Source organism: Trachypithecus francoisi, unplaced genomic scaffold (genome assembly GCF_009764315.1).
Source record: "Trachypithecus francoisi isolate TF-2019V2 unplaced genomic scaffold, Tfra_2.0 Lachesis_group17, whole genome shotgun sequence".
NCBI lineage: Eukaryota > Metazoa > Chordata > Mammalia > Primates > Cercopithecidae > Trachypithecus > Trachypithecus francoisi.
Window position 1 is genome coordinate 53593643 of NW_022681462.1, and position 17117 is coordinate 53610759.

At 38.8% G+C, this 17117-nt stretch overlaps 2 protein-coding genes across 11 annotated transcripts in view; one reads left to right on the forward strand and one right to left on the reverse strand.

The window, feature by feature from the left end:
• ASB3 (ankyrin repeat and SOCS box containing 3) overlaps positions 1–17117 on the forward strand; it is a 122332-nt gene that overhangs the window by 6629 nt on the left and 98586 nt on the right. For 2 of the 7 annotated variants that reach the window (XM_033175716.1, XM_033175717.1), the window contains exon 1: positions 16517–16636. The exons of the other annotated variants lie outside the window; for them this stretch is intronic. In XM_033175716.1, coding sequence (XP_033031607.1) covers positions 16557–16636 — 80 coding nt within the window. In that variant the 5' untranslated portion in view covers positions 16517–16556. Of the gene's footprint in view, positions 1–16516; positions 16637–17117 lie in introns of those variants that run through there. 7 annotated transcript variants of the gene reach the window in all.
• CHAC2 (ChaC glutathione specific gamma-glutamylcyclotransferase 2) lies at positions 9541–16965 on the reverse strand. Of its 4 annotated transcripts, XM_033175733.1 has the most exons (4): positions 16727–16837; positions 14764–14834; positions 12935–12975; positions 9541–10737 (listed from the first exon to the last, which is right to left on the reverse strand). In XM_033175733.1, the coding sequence occupies exons 3-4, from the start codon at positions 12935–12937 to the stop codon at positions 10354–10356; spliced, it is 387 nt and encodes a 128-aa protein (XP_033031624.1). In that variant the 5' UTR covers positions 12938–12975; positions 14764–14834; positions 16727–16837; the 3' UTR covers positions 9541–10353. The 4 variants fall into 4 exon arrangements, with proteins under 4 accessions (XP_033031624.1, XP_033031621.1, XP_033031623.1 ...); XM_033175730.1 differs by lacking the exon at positions 14764–14834 and having other exon boundaries at positions 12940–12975; positions 16727–16965; XM_033175732.1 differs by lacking the exon at positions 14764–14834 and having other exon boundaries at positions 16727–16930.

Sequence of the window (17117 nt, forward strand, 5' to 3'; positions counted from 1 at the left end):
CCAGGCTTGGTGGCACATGCCGGTAATCCCAGCTACTCTGGAGGTTGAGGCAGGAGAATTGCTTGAACCTGAGAGGTAGATGCTGCGGTGAGCCGAGATGGTGCCATTGCACTACTCCAGCCTGGGTAACGAGAGTGAAACTCCCTCTCTAAAAAAAAAAAAAGAAAACAATCTCAATGGGGTTAAGCCCTACCAATGGAGTTACAAAATGAGGTAACTACCATCTCTCACTTTTTTTTTTTTGGAGACAGAGTCTCACTTTGTTGCCTAGGCTAGAGTGCAGTGGCATGATTTTGGCTCGTTGTAGTCTCAACCTCCTGGGCTAAAGTGATCCTCTCACCTCAGCCTCCTCAGTAGCTGGGACTACAGGTGTGCGCCACTATGCTTGGCTAATTTTTTTTGTATGTTTTTGCAAGAGATAAGGTTTTGCCGTGTTGCCCAAGCTGGTCTCCAACTCCTGGGCTCAAGTGATCTGCCCCCTCAAGCCTCCCAAAGTGCTGGGATTACAGGTGTGAACCACTGTGCCTGGCTGCCTTTTTTGTTCTTTTTAAAATTGTAGGCCTTAATTTCATTTCGTTCCTATTCAGTGCTTAGCATAGTGCCTAGCATGTTGAAAATGTTCAATAAATGATACTACGTTTGTTTTACTTAAACTCTTTGCCTCTCATTTTCATCATCATAGAAAATAAGGATTAAATGAGTTAATATACATAAAGCACTTGGTATAGATTCTAGCATATAGTTAGTGCTACATAAGTGTTAACCATTATTCTCTGACACATGAACACCTTTTTGTTTTTTCCTGTGAAGCTTTCTCTGATTCTGCTACTTTGAACTGGTAATTTGTCTTTCTGTATTCTGCTTTTATTTGTTATTAGTTTTAGAGACAGAGTATTGCTGTGTTGCTCAGGCTGAAGTGCAGGGGCATTATGATATCTCACTGCAGCCTTGAACTTCTGGACTCAAGAGATCCTTCTGCTTCATCCTCCAGAGTAGCTAGGACTGCAGACATGTGCCACTATGCCCAGCTAATTTTTACATTTTTGTAGAGATGTGGTCTCACTATATTGCCCAGGCGGGGAACCCCACCTCCGATATTCAACGTGGGTTCTTTTCTATTTCCCTAAGTGTTGGCTGGTCTGAGAAATAAAGGGAAAGAGTACAAAAGAGAGAAAATTTAAAGCTGGGTGTCTGGGGGAGACATCACACGTAGGCAGGTTCCGTGATGCTCTCTGAGAGGTAAAACCAGCAAGTTTTTATTAGCGATTTTCAAAAGGGGAGGGAGTGTACGAATAGGGTGTGGGTCACAGAGATCACATACTTCACAAGGTAATAAAATATCACAAGCAAATGGAGGCAGGGCAAGATCACAGGACCACAGGATGGGGTGAAATTAAAATTGCTAATGAAGTTTTGGGCATGCATTGTCATTGATAACATCTTATCAGGAGACAGGGTTTGATACCAGACAATCAGTCTGACCAAAATTTATTAGGCGGGAATTTCCTTGTCCTAGTAAGCCTGGGAATGCTACAGGAGACCGGGGCTTATTTCATACCTTTGTCTATGATCTTAAAAGACAGCCATCCCCAAAGCAGCCATTTTAGAGGCCTCCCCTCAGGGACACATCCTTTTTCTCAGGGATGTTCCTTGCTGAGAAAAAGAATTCAGCGATATTTCTCCTATCTGCTTTTGAAAGAAGAGAAATATGGCTCTTTTTCGCCCGGCTCACTCGCAGTCAGAGTTCGAAGTTATCTCCTTTGTTCCCTGAATATTGCTGTTACCCTGTTCTTTTTTCAAGGTGCCCAGATTTCATATTGTTCAAACACACATGCTATACAAACAATTTGTGCAGTTAATACAATCGTCACAGGGTCCCGAGGTGACATACATCCTCCTCAGCTTACGAAGATGATAGGATTAAGAGATTAAAGACAGGCATAGGAAATCACAAGAGTATTGATTGGGGAAGTGATAAGTGTCCTTGAAATTTTCACAATTTATGTTCAGAGATTGCAGTAAAGGCAGGCATAAGAAATTATAAAAGTATTAATTTGGGGAACTAATAAATGTCCATGAAATCTTCACAATTATGTTCTCCTGCCATGGCTTCAGCCGGTCCCTCCGTTCCGGGTCCCTGACTTCCCGCAACAATGTTGCTCAGGCTGAAATGCAGGGGCATTATGATAGCTCACTGCAGCCTTGAACTTCTGGACTCAAGAGATCCTTCTGCTTCATTCTCCAAAGTAGCTAGGACTGCAGACATGTGCCACTATGCCCAGCTAATTTTTACATTTTTGTGGAGACGTGGTCTCACTGTGTTGCCCAGGCTGGTCTCAAACTACTGACTTCAAGTGATTCCCTTGCTTTGGCCTCCCAAATTGCTGATATTACAGGCACAAGCACCATACCCATCCCTCTGCTTGTATTTTATATCACATCTTTTATATTAAATAACATAGATTTGTTTGTTTGTTTGTTTGTTTGAGATGGAGAGTCTCGCTTTGTCGCCCAGGCTGGAGTGCAGTGGTGCCATCTTGGCTCACTGCAAGCTCCGCCTCCCGGGTTCACACCATTCTCCTGCCTCAGTCTCCCGAGTAGCTGGGGACTACAGGCACCCGCCACCTCGCCCGGCTAATTTTTTGTATTTTTAGTAGAGACGGGGTTTCACCGTGATAGCAAGGATGGTCTCAATCTCCTGACCTTGTGATCCGCCCGCCTTGGCCTCCCAAAGTGCTGGGATTATAGGCGTGAGCCACTGTGCCCAGCCTTGTTTGTTTCTCCACCAAATATGATTCTTGATAGCTGGGGACTATCTTAGTTATTTTGGTGGTCTCAGTGCATAGTCATTGCTTGCCCCCTATCATTAGTTCTCTCATTTGAGCTAGGTCTTAAGGAATGAGGAGGGTGGTGTGATTGGAGCGCGAGGGGCAGGGGAGTACATCAGTGGGAAGTGAAATTTGACAAATACACTGACACCACCAGATTGACCAGATTGCAAATAGTTGAATGCCAGATTAAAGGATTTGAATTTATTTTATATGCAGTAGGAAGGGATTTTTGATTACTGACCTTAGTTCCATATTTTAGGAAAGTAATTATGAGTGCAGAGTAGAGCATCTATTGGAAAGAGGAAAAGAGATTAGAAACAAGAAGAATATGTAAGAAACTCTGGCTCTTGACTTATGATAAGACTCTTTAGTTGAGAATCTTTCAGCATGTAACCTTTTACTATCATGTAACCTTTTAAGCTTTATCACAAAAAGGCTTCAGGGCTTCCTTGGTAACTTCATTTTGACTTTGTTAAAAGAAAAACTTTAGACAAAATGAATTTTGTCTGAAGACAGAATTTATTTTTGTGTTAAAGGATTAATGAATGAGGCAGCACCCAAAACTAGAAGAAATTCAGGGAGCTCTGTTTTAATAGTGTAAGCAGCAGACCTTTGCAGGCTGAATATGGAAGTGAAGTAAAGAAATTACTTGATTGGACTGGGCATGGTGGCTTACACCTGTAATCCCAGCATTTTGGGAAGCTGAGGTAGGCGGATCACTTGAGATCAGGAGTTCAAGACCAGCCTGGGCAACATGGTGAAACTCCATCTCTACAAAGAATGCAAAAATTAGCCAGGCATGGTGGCACATGCCAGTAGTCCCAGCTACTTGGGAGGCTGAGGTGGGAGGATTGCTTGAGCCTGGGAGGTTGAGGCTGCAGTGAGCTGTGATTGTGCCACTGCACTCCAGCCTGGGCAACAGAGTGAGACCCTGTCTGAAAAAAAAAAAATTACTTGATTGTCATAGCTACTTGTTTGTCTTATTTGGGTACAATCTGGCAGAAAGTTGCTCATTAGAGAATAGTTGTTGGTTTCTGATTAAAATTAAGTTGTAACATCCTATGGATTGGGAGGAAATATTTGCAAGCCATACATATGATAAGGGGTTAAAATTCAGAATATAAAAGGAACTCAAATAATTCTATAGAAAGAATACAAATAATCCAATTAAAAAATGGGCAAGGAACCTGTATAGACATTTCTCAAAAGAAGACATACAAATGGCCAACAGATACATGAAAAGATGCTCAACATTACTAATCATCAGGGAAATGCAAATTAAAACCACAATGAGATGTCACCCCAATACGTGTCAGAATGACTGTTATCAAACAGATGAAAGATAAGTGTTGGTGAGGATATGGAGAAAGGGGAAACTTTGTACACTGTTAATGGCAGTGTAAATTAGTACAGCCATTATGGAAAACAATGGAGGTTCCTCAAAAACCTAAAAATAGAATTACCATATGATCCAGCAATCCATCTTCTGGGTATTTACCTAAAAGATTGGAAATCAATATGTTGAAGAGATATCTGCATTCCCATGTTCATTGCAGCATTAATCACGATAGCCAAGACATGGAATCAACCTAAGTGTCCTTTGACAGATGAATGGATAAAGAAATATGTGGCATACATACTCTGTGGAGTACTAGTCAGCCTTAAAAATGAAAGAAATTTTGTCATTTGTGACAACATGGATGGATTGGAGAACTTTAAGCAAAATGAGATAAGCCAAGTACAGGCAGATAAACACCGTATGTGCTTACTTATATATTTAATCTAAAACTCTTGAACTAAAAGAAACAGAGAGTAGAACAGTGGTTACGGGGTAGGGGGAAGGCATGGGGGAATGGGGAGATGAAAGTCAAAGGGGAGGAATTTTTTTCTTTGAGATATGTTGCACAGTATGGTGAATATAGTGACTGATAATGTACACTTTATACTTACTAAGAATAAATTTCAAAAGTTTTCACTACAAAAAATAAATATTTGCGGTGATGGATATGTTAATTAGATTGATTTAATTATTCCACATTATATTCATAAATCATCACTTTGTACCCCATAAATATGAAACTATAGTCAGTTGATAATTAAAAAATAAAAAGCAAAGATTAAGTTTTGTTTTACTGTTTACATTGGGCTTCAGTTTGCTTACATAGGAACCCATCTTAGCCTAATGGCCTTCCAATTAAAGATTGCTTACACTTTTTTTTTTTTTTGAGACAAGAATCCCACTCTGTTGCCCAGGCTGGAATGCAGTGGCGTGATCTTGGCTCACTGCAGCCTCTTCCTCCTGGGTTCAAACCATTATCCTGACTTAGCCTCCTAAGTAGCTGGGACTTCAGGTGCCCGCCACCATGCCTGGCTAATTTTTTTATATTTTTAGTAGAGATGGGGTTTCACCATATTGGTCAGGCTGGTCTCGAACTCCTGACCTCAGGTGAGCCACCCGCCTTGGTCTCCCAAAGTGCTGGGATTACAGGCGTGAGCCACCACACCTAGCCAAGATTGCTTATACTTTAAAAAAAAATTATATATATATTGTTTTTAGTAAAACAAAGGGTAAAATTTAATATTAAAAAGGCACAAACACATTTTGTATATATTGTGAAAATACCATCTATTTTCTCCAAAAGCTTATAAATTGATGCGAGTATCATAAACCTGTTTGGTTTTTTCCTGTACTAAGTATGTTCACCATTTAATGTGTATTATGTGCAGGGAGGTAATGTGGGACCAAATTTTCTAGTTGGGAGAGGAGATGAGTACTGGCTTTAGTACAATAAGTTTCCATGCTTGTGTGTAGCACAACTGGAGATGCCTTCATGTAACAGACATATGAAGAGGTTGAGAGAGTAGGCTGGAGATTGGAAGCTGTCCGAGTAAAACTGAAGCATAAGATTTGATGAGTTTGTGTATCTGATAAAGAATAGTGTATGAGTTGTAATTGGAAGCACAATGAAATGTTTTTGTCTTTGGCTTTAGTGACATGGGATACTTGATCACTAGTGTCTGCTCACTAGTGTCTGATGCACCAGAGTAGCATGAAAATTGAAATCTTTGGGTTCAATGAGGAAGTGGTCATTGAAGACTTGATACTACAATGATTGAGTGGTTTGGCAGAGTAAAGTTGAATTGGAAAGGGATTAAGATGAGTTGATAAGGAAGTGAAGCACTGTGTAGTTAAAAAATTTCTGTGAAGAATAAGAAAGCTGGAAGAACACAAGAAACTGTAGGATTAGTGGTAGTTTTTCCAGTTACAGTGTGTGTACATGTGTGGGTGAACCATTTATAAAGAGAAGGAGGCTCAGTACAGTTAAGTAAAACAATCAAGAAAATGAAATTGAAATATACTATTTTAGAAAGGTAAAATGAACTGAAAAAACCCCTGAAATCCAATAAAGCTAATTTTCATCATATAAATTTGACATACAGAATAAAAATTTTAGTACTGTAGTTGTCTTAGGAAGAGTTAAAATTCTTTGACATAGTAGCCACAGGATTACAAAATCTTTGCGTGTGTAATATATGCTTAGAGTGAATTCAAGGTTTTATTTTAGTTTTTTGAGACAGGATCTTGCTCTGTTGCCCAGCCTGGACTGCAGTGGTGTGATCATGGCTCACTGCAGCCTCGAACTCCTGGGTTCAGGCAATACTCCTGCCTCAGCCTTTTGAGTAGCTGGGCCTACAGGTGCATGCCACTACACCCGGCTAATTTTTAAATTTTTTTATAGAGACAGGGTGCTGTTCTGTTGCTCTGGCTGGTCTCTAGTTCCTAGCCTGAAGTGATCCTCCCTTCACAGCATCCCAAAGTACTATGATTATAGGTGTGAGCCACTACACTGGCCAAATTCAAGGTTTTAGAAATCCATAAAAATAGATTGCTAAAAGCTGAATAAATTACTAGAGAATGCAGTCAATATTTTTCCTGAAAAAAGATAGGCATAACAGGAACATTTGATAGGTAAGTTTTAACATGATGTGATGAAAGAGACTTTTAAAGCACATTTATCATCTAATTGCCTGGAAAGAAAGAACCGGAGATGGTAAATTACAAATATGATGCTTACATTGATATTCACAACTACCCAGGATGTAAGGATATGTACTTACTCATTGAGAGAGTATTCTCTGAATTTGTAATTTAAAAACAAGATTTATCTGTGGAAAAGAGAAATCTAATATAGTGAAATGTTGACTGGAAAATGTTTGAAAAATATCTAATAGATCAAATATGGTTCTGGCATGATTGTAATCATTAGGAGTCTTGAAGAGACACTGAACCCATGATACTCTGAATATGTGATACTCTGAATATGTGATATATTTGAAATAATATTTATTAAGTATATCAGTCATTGTATAATGTTTTACATATATTAAAAGTAAATAGGCACTTTAAAGATGTATAATAATATACATTTCAGGTACTTGATTAGAAAATTAAAAATTTTGCCATTCAAGATGAATATATATTAAAAGACAATGATCAAACTTTTAAAGTCAGTCATAATGAAATGAGTCATGTTCATGCTTTTAAATATTCAGAGTTGACATCATCATAATCTTTGTTTCCCTAAATGATAACTTTACATATGGAGATAGTGGCATTTAGATGCTTACAGTTCTTATGAATGTATTGTTTGGGAGTGGGAAAAAGTATTATAATAGTGTAGGAGTACAAAGACTAACTTCTAAAAATTTAATCTGAGATTTAAAAGGAAATTTTAGTTTCTTTTCTAAATGTAGGGTTCACACTCTTTTCTTGAATTTCTAAAACTGAACACCTCCCTAATATTTCTATTGTGAGGAATGAGAATCTGAGTTTTGTGTTACATGTAATTAGGGCAGAAGGAGAGAAAATGTTTTGAAAGTGAGATCTGAGGGCTGTAAAGAGAGACTTGAGCTTTGCTAAGAAAACGAAAATACGTAAGTAATTTGGCACCAGAGTTCTGTTTCTTCCTAGCTTGGAGGCTGCAAACCCCAGCTTCTGATAATGGAATTTAACTTCTCCATTTCAGTCAGGTTTCTCCCCATCCTAACGAAAATGAATATCCCTTCCCTGGGCTGTTAGAACACAATCTCCCTGTAAGTGATGATGGTGTACCACGTGTATATTCACAAATCTTCTAGTTTAACTTCTAATGGAAAACCTAGAAAGATGTATAAATGGGGATCCCAAAGTAATCCCTCCCTCTTGATATTTTGTAAGCTAGTTATTAAGTGGTATTGACTTTGGGGAGTCACGTACTCCTTTGGACTTTGTAAAATGAAAAACTAGATCTCTGCATTGACTAACATGATTCTGAGCATGTCAGTCTTAGATAGGCTCATTATATTTGTGGGAATATATACACATCTGTCAAAATTAACTCAACCATCTTTATGTAACCAGTTACATACTATTTCATTATACACATGAAATTAATCACTAATCTGGTTTAATCATTAATCTTGTTTACCTTCTGAAAAAACAAGCAGGGTAGTAAGAAAAGTTAAGTCCATATGGGTTTTTAAAGACATATCATAGAAGAATCCTGTGCTCCAAAGTCAGAGCAACCTGGATTTTAGCCATGTTAGATGCATAACTGAGTGCAAGTTACAATGGAAACAAGCTAGAGGAATTACCCAAAAAATGAGGACATATGCCTCCATATGTAAAGTGCCTAGCACATCCTTATGAGATATTCATTAATACATTTATCACCCTTTCTGTTTTACAGGACAAGTTAAATGCCTTCTGGAAAACTAATATTTAAAATGTTGGAAGATATTTAAAGTAGTTATGTAGCTGAGTAAATTACTAAGATACTAAACAGGAAAACATGAAAAGGACATGTAGGACAGTTTTATGTGAAAAACTTCTGTACTAATTATTAATCATGACTGGGTTTAAGGAGCTTTAGTAAGTATCATATTACATTTAGTTTTATACTGAAGTTTTTATGGTGAAAGATTCTAGAGAGACTTTATATATCCTATTGAGAAAGAAATAACCTATAATCAGGAATAACCTGAATAGTTTGAATCAAAGTTAATTCTATGTGAGTTAATAATTTGTTTCCTAGTTGAGTAGCAGCATACACCCAATTGATACTCTTCTTTAGGTGACAAGATAAAGGAAAAAAAAGTTATGTACAAATAATCAGGTAATGCTACTTCTTAAAAAAATACAATCTATGCATGTAACAAAATGGCACTTGTAGCCCATAAATTTATACAAATAAAAAATTATAGGCCGGGCATGTTGGCTCACACCTGTAATCCCAGCACTTTGGGAGGCTGAGGTGAGTGGATCACCTGAGGTTAGGAGTTTGAGACCAGCTTGGCCAACATGGTGAAACCCCGTCTCTACTAAAAATATAATTAGTTGGGTGTGGTGGCACGTGCCTGTAATCCCAGCTACCCGGGAGGCTGAGGCAGGAGAATCCCTTGAACCTGGGAAGTGGAGGCTGCAGTGAGCTGAGACTGGCACCACTGCACTCCAGCCTAGGCAACAGAGTGATACTTGGTCTCAAAAAACAAAACAAAATTATAATTCCAGGAAGTGCCTGTTCTTACAGGCTTCTGCCAGAGGTTACACTTTCCAGTCTGTGGAACGGCCAGACTGCAGGCTGCAAAGAAAAAAAAAAAATACACACACACACGCACATACATCGAGAGAGTGACACAGACAGAGAGAGAGACAAAGAATTCCAAAAGCTGTTTTAAAAACTAAATTTTCATTATATATGCCATTAATTTGTATTATGAGAAAACCCATCTTTTTCAGTTTTGGTATAAGATTAATACAAAGTGAGTGACAGACCACATCATTAGTGATCACGATTTGTATAATGTAATTTATGCTTTTTACCTTCCATATAGTAAAATGCCTTTATTTAAAAAAGAGGTACAGTACATTATACTTCCAAGGAAATTTTTATATTTAAAAAAAGCCAATTTTTGGCGTAAAACTGAAAGGGTTTCATTTAATACCTGAATAACAAGGAAATTCACAATTAAGGCTGAAATACTGTTCATATTATTGTGTATTTCTAATCACGTTATTTTAAGCTTGTATATTTTAAACCACGGTTACAGAATTGTATAGGAATATATTGAAGGCATAACCTTATATTTATTGGACTTTTGGTTTAATTCTTTAGAACTTCAACATAGTATTAGGATATGAAACAGGATTATTGTTACTCTGATAAAAACAAGACTGAACTGAGTCCTTCACTGTATTTTTCTAAATAACTCACTTCTAATGAGTAAGTGTTCAATAGCATAAAGTTAGGAAATCTTTATGTTATTAAAATTTGAATTTTTCTTTCACTGTATCCCATTCTTTTGAATATTATGTGTTTTAGGACATTTCCAGTTAAAATACAAGTTTAGATAATATCCTGACTACATTAAAAATAAGATCTTTAAGTAAACGTATTTCCAAATCATATTGCCATCATGCACTGAAGATAATTCTCCGAAGACTAAAAGCTTTGCTTGTTTAGAAAAGGCAATGACTAGTTCTTTATATGCAATTGAGGTTCTGTTTCTCTTCTAAACGTTCCTTTACTAATTTTTCCAAAGCGAAAAGATGCTCATCTGCTTCTTCTGGCACAAGGTTCCTAATAGAATTTGCAAGTTCAAAAAGATATTCTGTATTTCTTCCACTTGGACCAGCTGCATTAAAAATTTGTTCAGCAATGTCTTCCAGAGGTGCAGGACCAAGATAATTAGGATTATCACATGTTCCAATATATAGTAACACACTGAATGGTTTTGTTGTGGGATCTTTTGGATAAAAAATCACCGTTGTGGTTCTGTAGCCTCCTTTCTCTCTGAAGTCAAGGTATGCTTTTACTTCTTCTTCCTTTCCTACTGGCAATCTGTAAGCAACACCCCATACACATCCCTGTTGAAAAATGAAAAGAATACAGTAGTATTTATAAGGCTAATTAAAATAAATGAAGATAGGTTGTGATTTAAGAAGTATCTCATATATTCTTTTCTGTTTGTTTTTGAGATGATGTCTTATCTGTTGCCCAGGCTGCGGTGTAGTGGCACGATCTTGGCTCACTGCAACCTCAGCCTCCCGGATTCAAGCAATTCTCCTGCCTCAGCCTCCTGAGTGACTGGGATTACAGGAATGCACCACCATGACCAGCTAATTTTGTATTTTTAGTAGAGAAGGGATTTTGTCATATAGGCCAGGCTGGTCTCGAACTCCTGACCTCAAGTGATCTGCCTGCCTCGGCCTCCCAATGTGCTGGGATTACAGGCGTCAACCACTATGCCTGGCCGTATCTTGTATAGTCCTAAAAGTGGGCCGGGAGCCGTGGCTCACACCTGTAATACCAGCACTTTGGGGGCCTAGGCGGGTGGATCCCGAGGTCAGGAGTGCAAGACCAGCCTGGCCAAGATGGTGAAATCCCGTCTTTACTGAAAATACAAAAATTAGGTGCGGTGGCAGGCACTTGTAATCCCAGCTACTCGGGAGGCTGAGGCAGGAGAATGGCTTGAACCTGGGTGGCAGAGGTGGCAGTGAGCTGAGATCGCGCCACTGAACTCCAGCCTGGGTGATGGAGTGAGACTGACTCAGAAACAAACCAACCAACCAAAAAACAGTCAATACAGTTTTTCTTCACTTGAAGTACACAGAAGAACATACTAAACAATAAAGGAAATAAGCACTTTAAGATCTCCATTGTGAATAATTTCTTTGTATCATAGGCACAGCAAGATATTTTATCTTAAAATTTTTTTTAATTTGATCTTTTTTTTTTTAAATAATGGGACTGAAATGAAAAATACGAGGCTTTCACTTGGTTATTAAAAAATTCTAGAAACAAAGTGCCATTTGTTTATTAACTGTTTAATTAGGAGTTATTAGTTACTAATTTGAAGGTCTTTTTTATAAATGCTTTTCATAGTATAAATTATGAAAGCATTTCCTAATCCACACCATTGTTTATCTGCCATTACTAACTGCTTGATTTTTGTTTGTTAAAGTTCTTTCCAAAGTTAAACATTTAATTTCACAATATAAAATTCTGAATCTGTACCCCAATAAAATGATTGAAAATATTTAAGAAACTGAGGTTGTTGGTTAAATAAAACTTTCTGGCGCTCCAAACCAGTTTTAAAATCACAGGTGCTACTGGGGTCTACTGGAGGGCGGAGGATGGGAGCAGGGAGAAGATCTAGAAAAACAACTAATCAATACTAGGCTTAATGTTAATACCTGGGTGATTAAATCATCTGTACAATAAACCCCCATGACACATGTTTACCTATGTAACAAACTTGCACATCCTGCACATGTACTTCTGGACTTAAAAAAACAAAAACAAAACACAACACACAAGTGCTATTGATACAATTAAGTAATAAAATAATTCCTCACTTAGATTTCTGCTGAAAATGAGACTCGTAGCAAAAGTGAAGAGAGCTTTTGAGGGTTCCATTTAATTATTGGTGGTGGTCTGGCTGTCCGGGGAGTATTTCCATTAATGTCAAAGGGGACCACAAAATTCTTAGTTAATAAACTTGTTTTTTAAAAAAACCCACGACCAGGTGCGGTGGCTCACGCCTGTAATCCCAGCACTTTGGGAGGATGAGGCGGGCGAATCACGAGGTCAGGAGATTGAGAGCATCCTGGCTAACATGGTGAAACCCTGTCTCTACTAAAAATACAAAAAATTAGCCGGCGCGGTGGCAGGCACTTGTAGTCCCAGCTACTCGGGAGGCTGAGGCAGGAGAATGGCGTGACCGGGAGGCGGAGCTTGCAGTGAGCCGAGATCGCGCCACTGCACTCCAGCCTGGGCGAGAGAGCGAGACTCCGTCTCAAAAAACAACAACAACAACAACAAAAACCCCACAAAAACGAAAACTACATGCCATTTGTATGTACATTGTTGTCTACCTTGCACTCTGCATTCTAACTTTTACTGGCCTCATTTTTCACAAACACGAAAAAACCCCACAAATACAGAGAAGAATTCTAAACTTAGGGTAGTTCAAATTGTCTGTAATGATTGTTAATCAAATTGAAACTGAGAAACATCTCAACATTTTATAAAATTATAATTATACAAAAAGAATATTTATACCATACCGCAGGATCTTCAACAAGAGTCACAACTCTTCCAGGCTGTTTTGAAAAAGGTAAACAAATTTTTTTTCTGAATTAATAAAGTTCATTAAGTAGCTGAGTATTAGCAACATTTTTGACATGGAATATATGAACTATATTTGCTTATAAGAAGCACTATTTGTTAAGCATAGTTATTTTTTATGATAAAGCTAAAGTGAATTAAGAGAACCTACCTCATCTAGAGACTGTGTTGGCCTTATTTCTAAAAGATTTCCATGAATTTATACATATTAGGTATATTATGTTCACTTTACATGGATATATTGGAAAACATACCAGTAACTAAAGGTCATCTAAAATGAAAGGCAAATGGAAGCAGTAATTATAAATATTCTGATTTTTCCCTTAGGAACAAGCCCAGGCTAGAGTGCAATGGTGCAATCTCGGCTCACTGCAAACTCCAACTCCCGGGTTTAAGCGATTCTCTCACATCAGCCTCCCGAGTAGCTGGGATTACACGTGCCCGCCACCATGCCCAGCTAATTTTTGTATTTTTAGTAGAGACAGGGGTTTCACCATGTTGGCCAGGTTGGTATGGAACTCCCGACCTTAAGTAATCCACCCGCCTTGGCCTCCCAAAGTGCTTGGATTACAGGCCTGAGCCACTGCACCCGACCTATAGTTTTATTAGAGAAAAAAAAAAAAAGACATAAAGGGTGTTTTCCTATATATAGGGAAGTGACTTTCAAACTTTTAGTGTAGATCAAAATGACCTAGAGGGCTTGACAAACACATTGTGAGGCCACACATCCAGAGTTTCTGATTCTGTAGGTCTGGAGCTGTCTAAGAATTTGCATTTGTAACAACTTCCCGCTGATTTCAGAAATTGTTTTGGGGCTCATACTTTAAGAACGACTGTTTTTAAGTGCTAGAGATTGAGTGATTTACAATTCTGAGTTATGAAGGGTTCTTACGTTTCTGTACATGGTAATGGTGCTTCAAGGTAGGCATTCCTTTTACATTCCTAAATGAACTTTACTTTGCCCTACTGAAAGGTCAGTATTAGAACTGGCCTATTCGTTTAGTTCTTATATGGAACAATCACTTGTGTTCTAGGCAATTTTATTTTCCCATTTTGGTTTTAACACAGGTCAGTTAACAATATTATGGAAACTTTCACTTTTTACTATTCAGCTTGAGGTTGAAATGATATATTATGAAGCCAAAACAAGTTTTATTTGTTTTCCCATTTCAAAGACTGATAAAACAATCTTTGTTTATAAATGGAAAGCCTTAGAGAAAGTTCAGACTTGGAATGTTCCATAATTTAAGGCACAAAGGTGACACATATCAGTGCCTGCAAGCTTTTCTTTTTTTTAAAATAAAAGTCATCCACAGAGTACAAAGGCTGTATGTGTACTGATACCTTAACATCATTCGTGGGAATGTTGAGTCATAAGCCACAATTTTACCTACTTGTGTGGCCAGTGTCTGGCACATAGCCTAAATCATACAGGCATTTGTGTCATCTTTGTTGCTATTTCCTTCTAGTCTTTATCTGTTCATATAGATAATTCGTAATCATGGAAAACATGGGATTTTGGATTATGATTTCTCATTTAATTTTCCTGTTAGTCTTCTCATACATTTTAATAGTTGCATAATATTGTGTCATTGATGAACTATAAACACTCCTGTGTTCTTGGACATTTAGATTTCTGACTTGTTTTCTTTTTAAGATAATGCTACAATGAGGATACATATATTGATTGGTGAGGGTCAAGTAGATAGTGCCATATTATTTTCAATTTCAAAGTTAATTAGAAGTTATTTATGAATACCTACTGTGTGCTATGGAGAAGAGGAACTCTTGATTCTTGGTTCCAGTAGCTTATATTCTCATTCTAGAATGCAAACTAACATATGAAATAAATAGAGCTTATGGACTAAGTATGGTGTTAAGGTGCAGTGAGTCTTAGGTGATCAGAAATACCTTTTTTTTTAGCTCCTTTTTTTTTTTTTTGAGACAGAGTTTCACTCTTGTTGCTCAAGCTGGAGTGCAGTGGTGCGATCTCGGCTCACCGCAACCTCTGCCGATTTATTCGGGTACAAGTAATTCTCCTGCCTCAGCCTCCAGAGTAGGCGGGACTACTGGCGTGCACCACCACGCCCAGCTAATTTTGTATTTTTAGTAGAGACGGGGTTTCTCCATGTTGGTCAGGCTCGCCTTGAACTCCTGACCTCAGGGGATCCACCCGCCTTGGCCTCCTAAAGTGCTGGGATTATAGGCGGGAACCACTGCGCCCGGCCCAGCTCCTTTCTCCTTTTAAAAAATCACGGACTGTTGTGTTGACTAGGCAATTTCTGATCATCAGTCTGTTCTGACAGCATACATATCTGAATGTGTTATGTAATACACTGTACGTTTTGGTCAAGACTAGAGTAATAAAGTATGTTGTTATAGCCATACACATAAATATTTAATACTTGGCCATTATAATTGGAGGCTGGGCTAAAGTTTTTCTTTTCAGACTGGCAATTTTAAATATTCGTATCAAAACTGACAACTCTCAAACTCCTGGCCTCAAGCAGTTCTCGTGGCTTAAACTTCCAAAGTGTTGAGATCACAGGCGTAGCCACTGGGCCCTGCCAAAACTGACAACTCAGAAGCCATTTTATTTAGCTTAATTCTTTAATGTCTTGAATATTGTTTTAGAACATTCTTGGAGATACTTTGGCCATGACATTTCTGTTGTTCTATAAATGTGCATTTACCTTAAGCCATTTGCCTCTTTTCAGGTCATTGTGTCCAATGTCCCAATAGGCCAGTATAGTCTACTTAAAAGCCAAATTCTTAATTGACCAACTGTAGTTGAGACTCAGCTTCTTTTCGTGATTTTAATCCCGTGTCTCTTTTATGAGCAGGTGCAAACTACTTTAGAGCCTTGATCTTTTCCCCTTTCCTTTGACCAATTTCCAAATTATTAGTTACCTCAATCTTAGTTTTCTTTATGGGTTAGTTGTTTTGTAGCCAGTACAAAGCTGATTTGCATAAGCAATGAGCTGCTGCTAATTCTCTATACATATATTAATGCCTTTGTATGACCGACTGAAAAGTGGATCAAAGAACTTACATTTCACATTATGAGAAGCATCAAGAAAGTAACATTAAAATAATGCTGGATATAGTAATGAGTTTGGTACTGTGTTACTCATATAACCAGAACTTCATTTAACTTCGCTAGTACCTGAAAACCAAAGTGAGTTCCTCAATAACTAGAGAAAATTTCGGAAACTCGTTCTGCAATCCTAGGTGTCAGAAAATAAAACTTTTGCAAGATGTAAAGAAATCCTATAAGTAACATGTACGTTTAATCGCAAACCCATGAAAGTCGGCTAGAACGCAGAAATGCTAACAAGTTTTATTGCTAAAAAGCTGAATTTGCAACTTGATTTTACTATTTCAACTATGTAGTGACATGAAAATTCATCTTCCCGCCAGTGGGATTTTTTTTTCCCCTCTCCGCACTCAGCCTGGCGCGAGCTCGTGTGCCTGTGCCCGCGCTTCTCGCCGCCTCTAGAAACTAACCACCGGCATCTTAAGCAGCTTCGGAAGGAGTGGCCGGTCTGGGTTAGAGATGGCGGGCAGGTGGCAGGAAAAATCTACAGAAATAAGTGTTACCCCAAGCCATGTGCTTGGCCCCCGTGAAGCGCTAAGGTGTGGTTCCCTAGAGTGTGGGTGCTGTGTGTGGAGTTGGGGAGCGGGGGTCCGGGGGCAGTAAGTGTGGGGAGCTGGCCGGCGCCTCACCTTGCCGGGGACCCCGCGGTGGTCCGTGCTGCCCTGCCAGAAGCGCCTGCTGTAGTTTGTGATGTATCCGACCAGCTTGTCCTGATAGGGGAAATCCACCTTCCAGATCAGGGACCCGTAACCAAAAACCCACATCTTTTCGCGGCTCCTCTGCCACGGCGACGGTGAACCCTAGCTGTCGCCGCGCCGCGGGAGACTGCAGCCTCCGGTAAGCGAGTAACCGGCTGCGCGGGGCGCAGGCGCGATGGCCACTTGGGGCGCAAAGCTCACTGGGAGTTTGGATCCAGAAAGGTTTTCCGAGTGAGTCTCAGTCAGCTTTATTTTATTTCCTTGATTAGGGAGTCAAGAGGCATTAACCTTCGGTGTAGTAAGCAACGGATTCTTTTGCAGC

Coding starts and splice junctions, on each gene's coding strand:
- CHAC2 (XM_033175730.1), bottom strand. CDS start 16,861: ATGTGGGTTTTTGGTTACGGGTCCCTGATCTGGAAGGTGGATTTCCCC. Junction 12,976..16,726: donor ACCGCGGGGTCCCCGGCAAG/GTGAGGCGCCGG, acceptor TTTTCAAAACAG/CCTGGAAGAGTTGTGACTCT. Junction 10,738..12,939: donor CTCTTGTTGAAGATCCTGCG/GTATGGTATAAA, acceptor ATTTTTCAACAG/GGATGTGTATGGGGTGTTGC.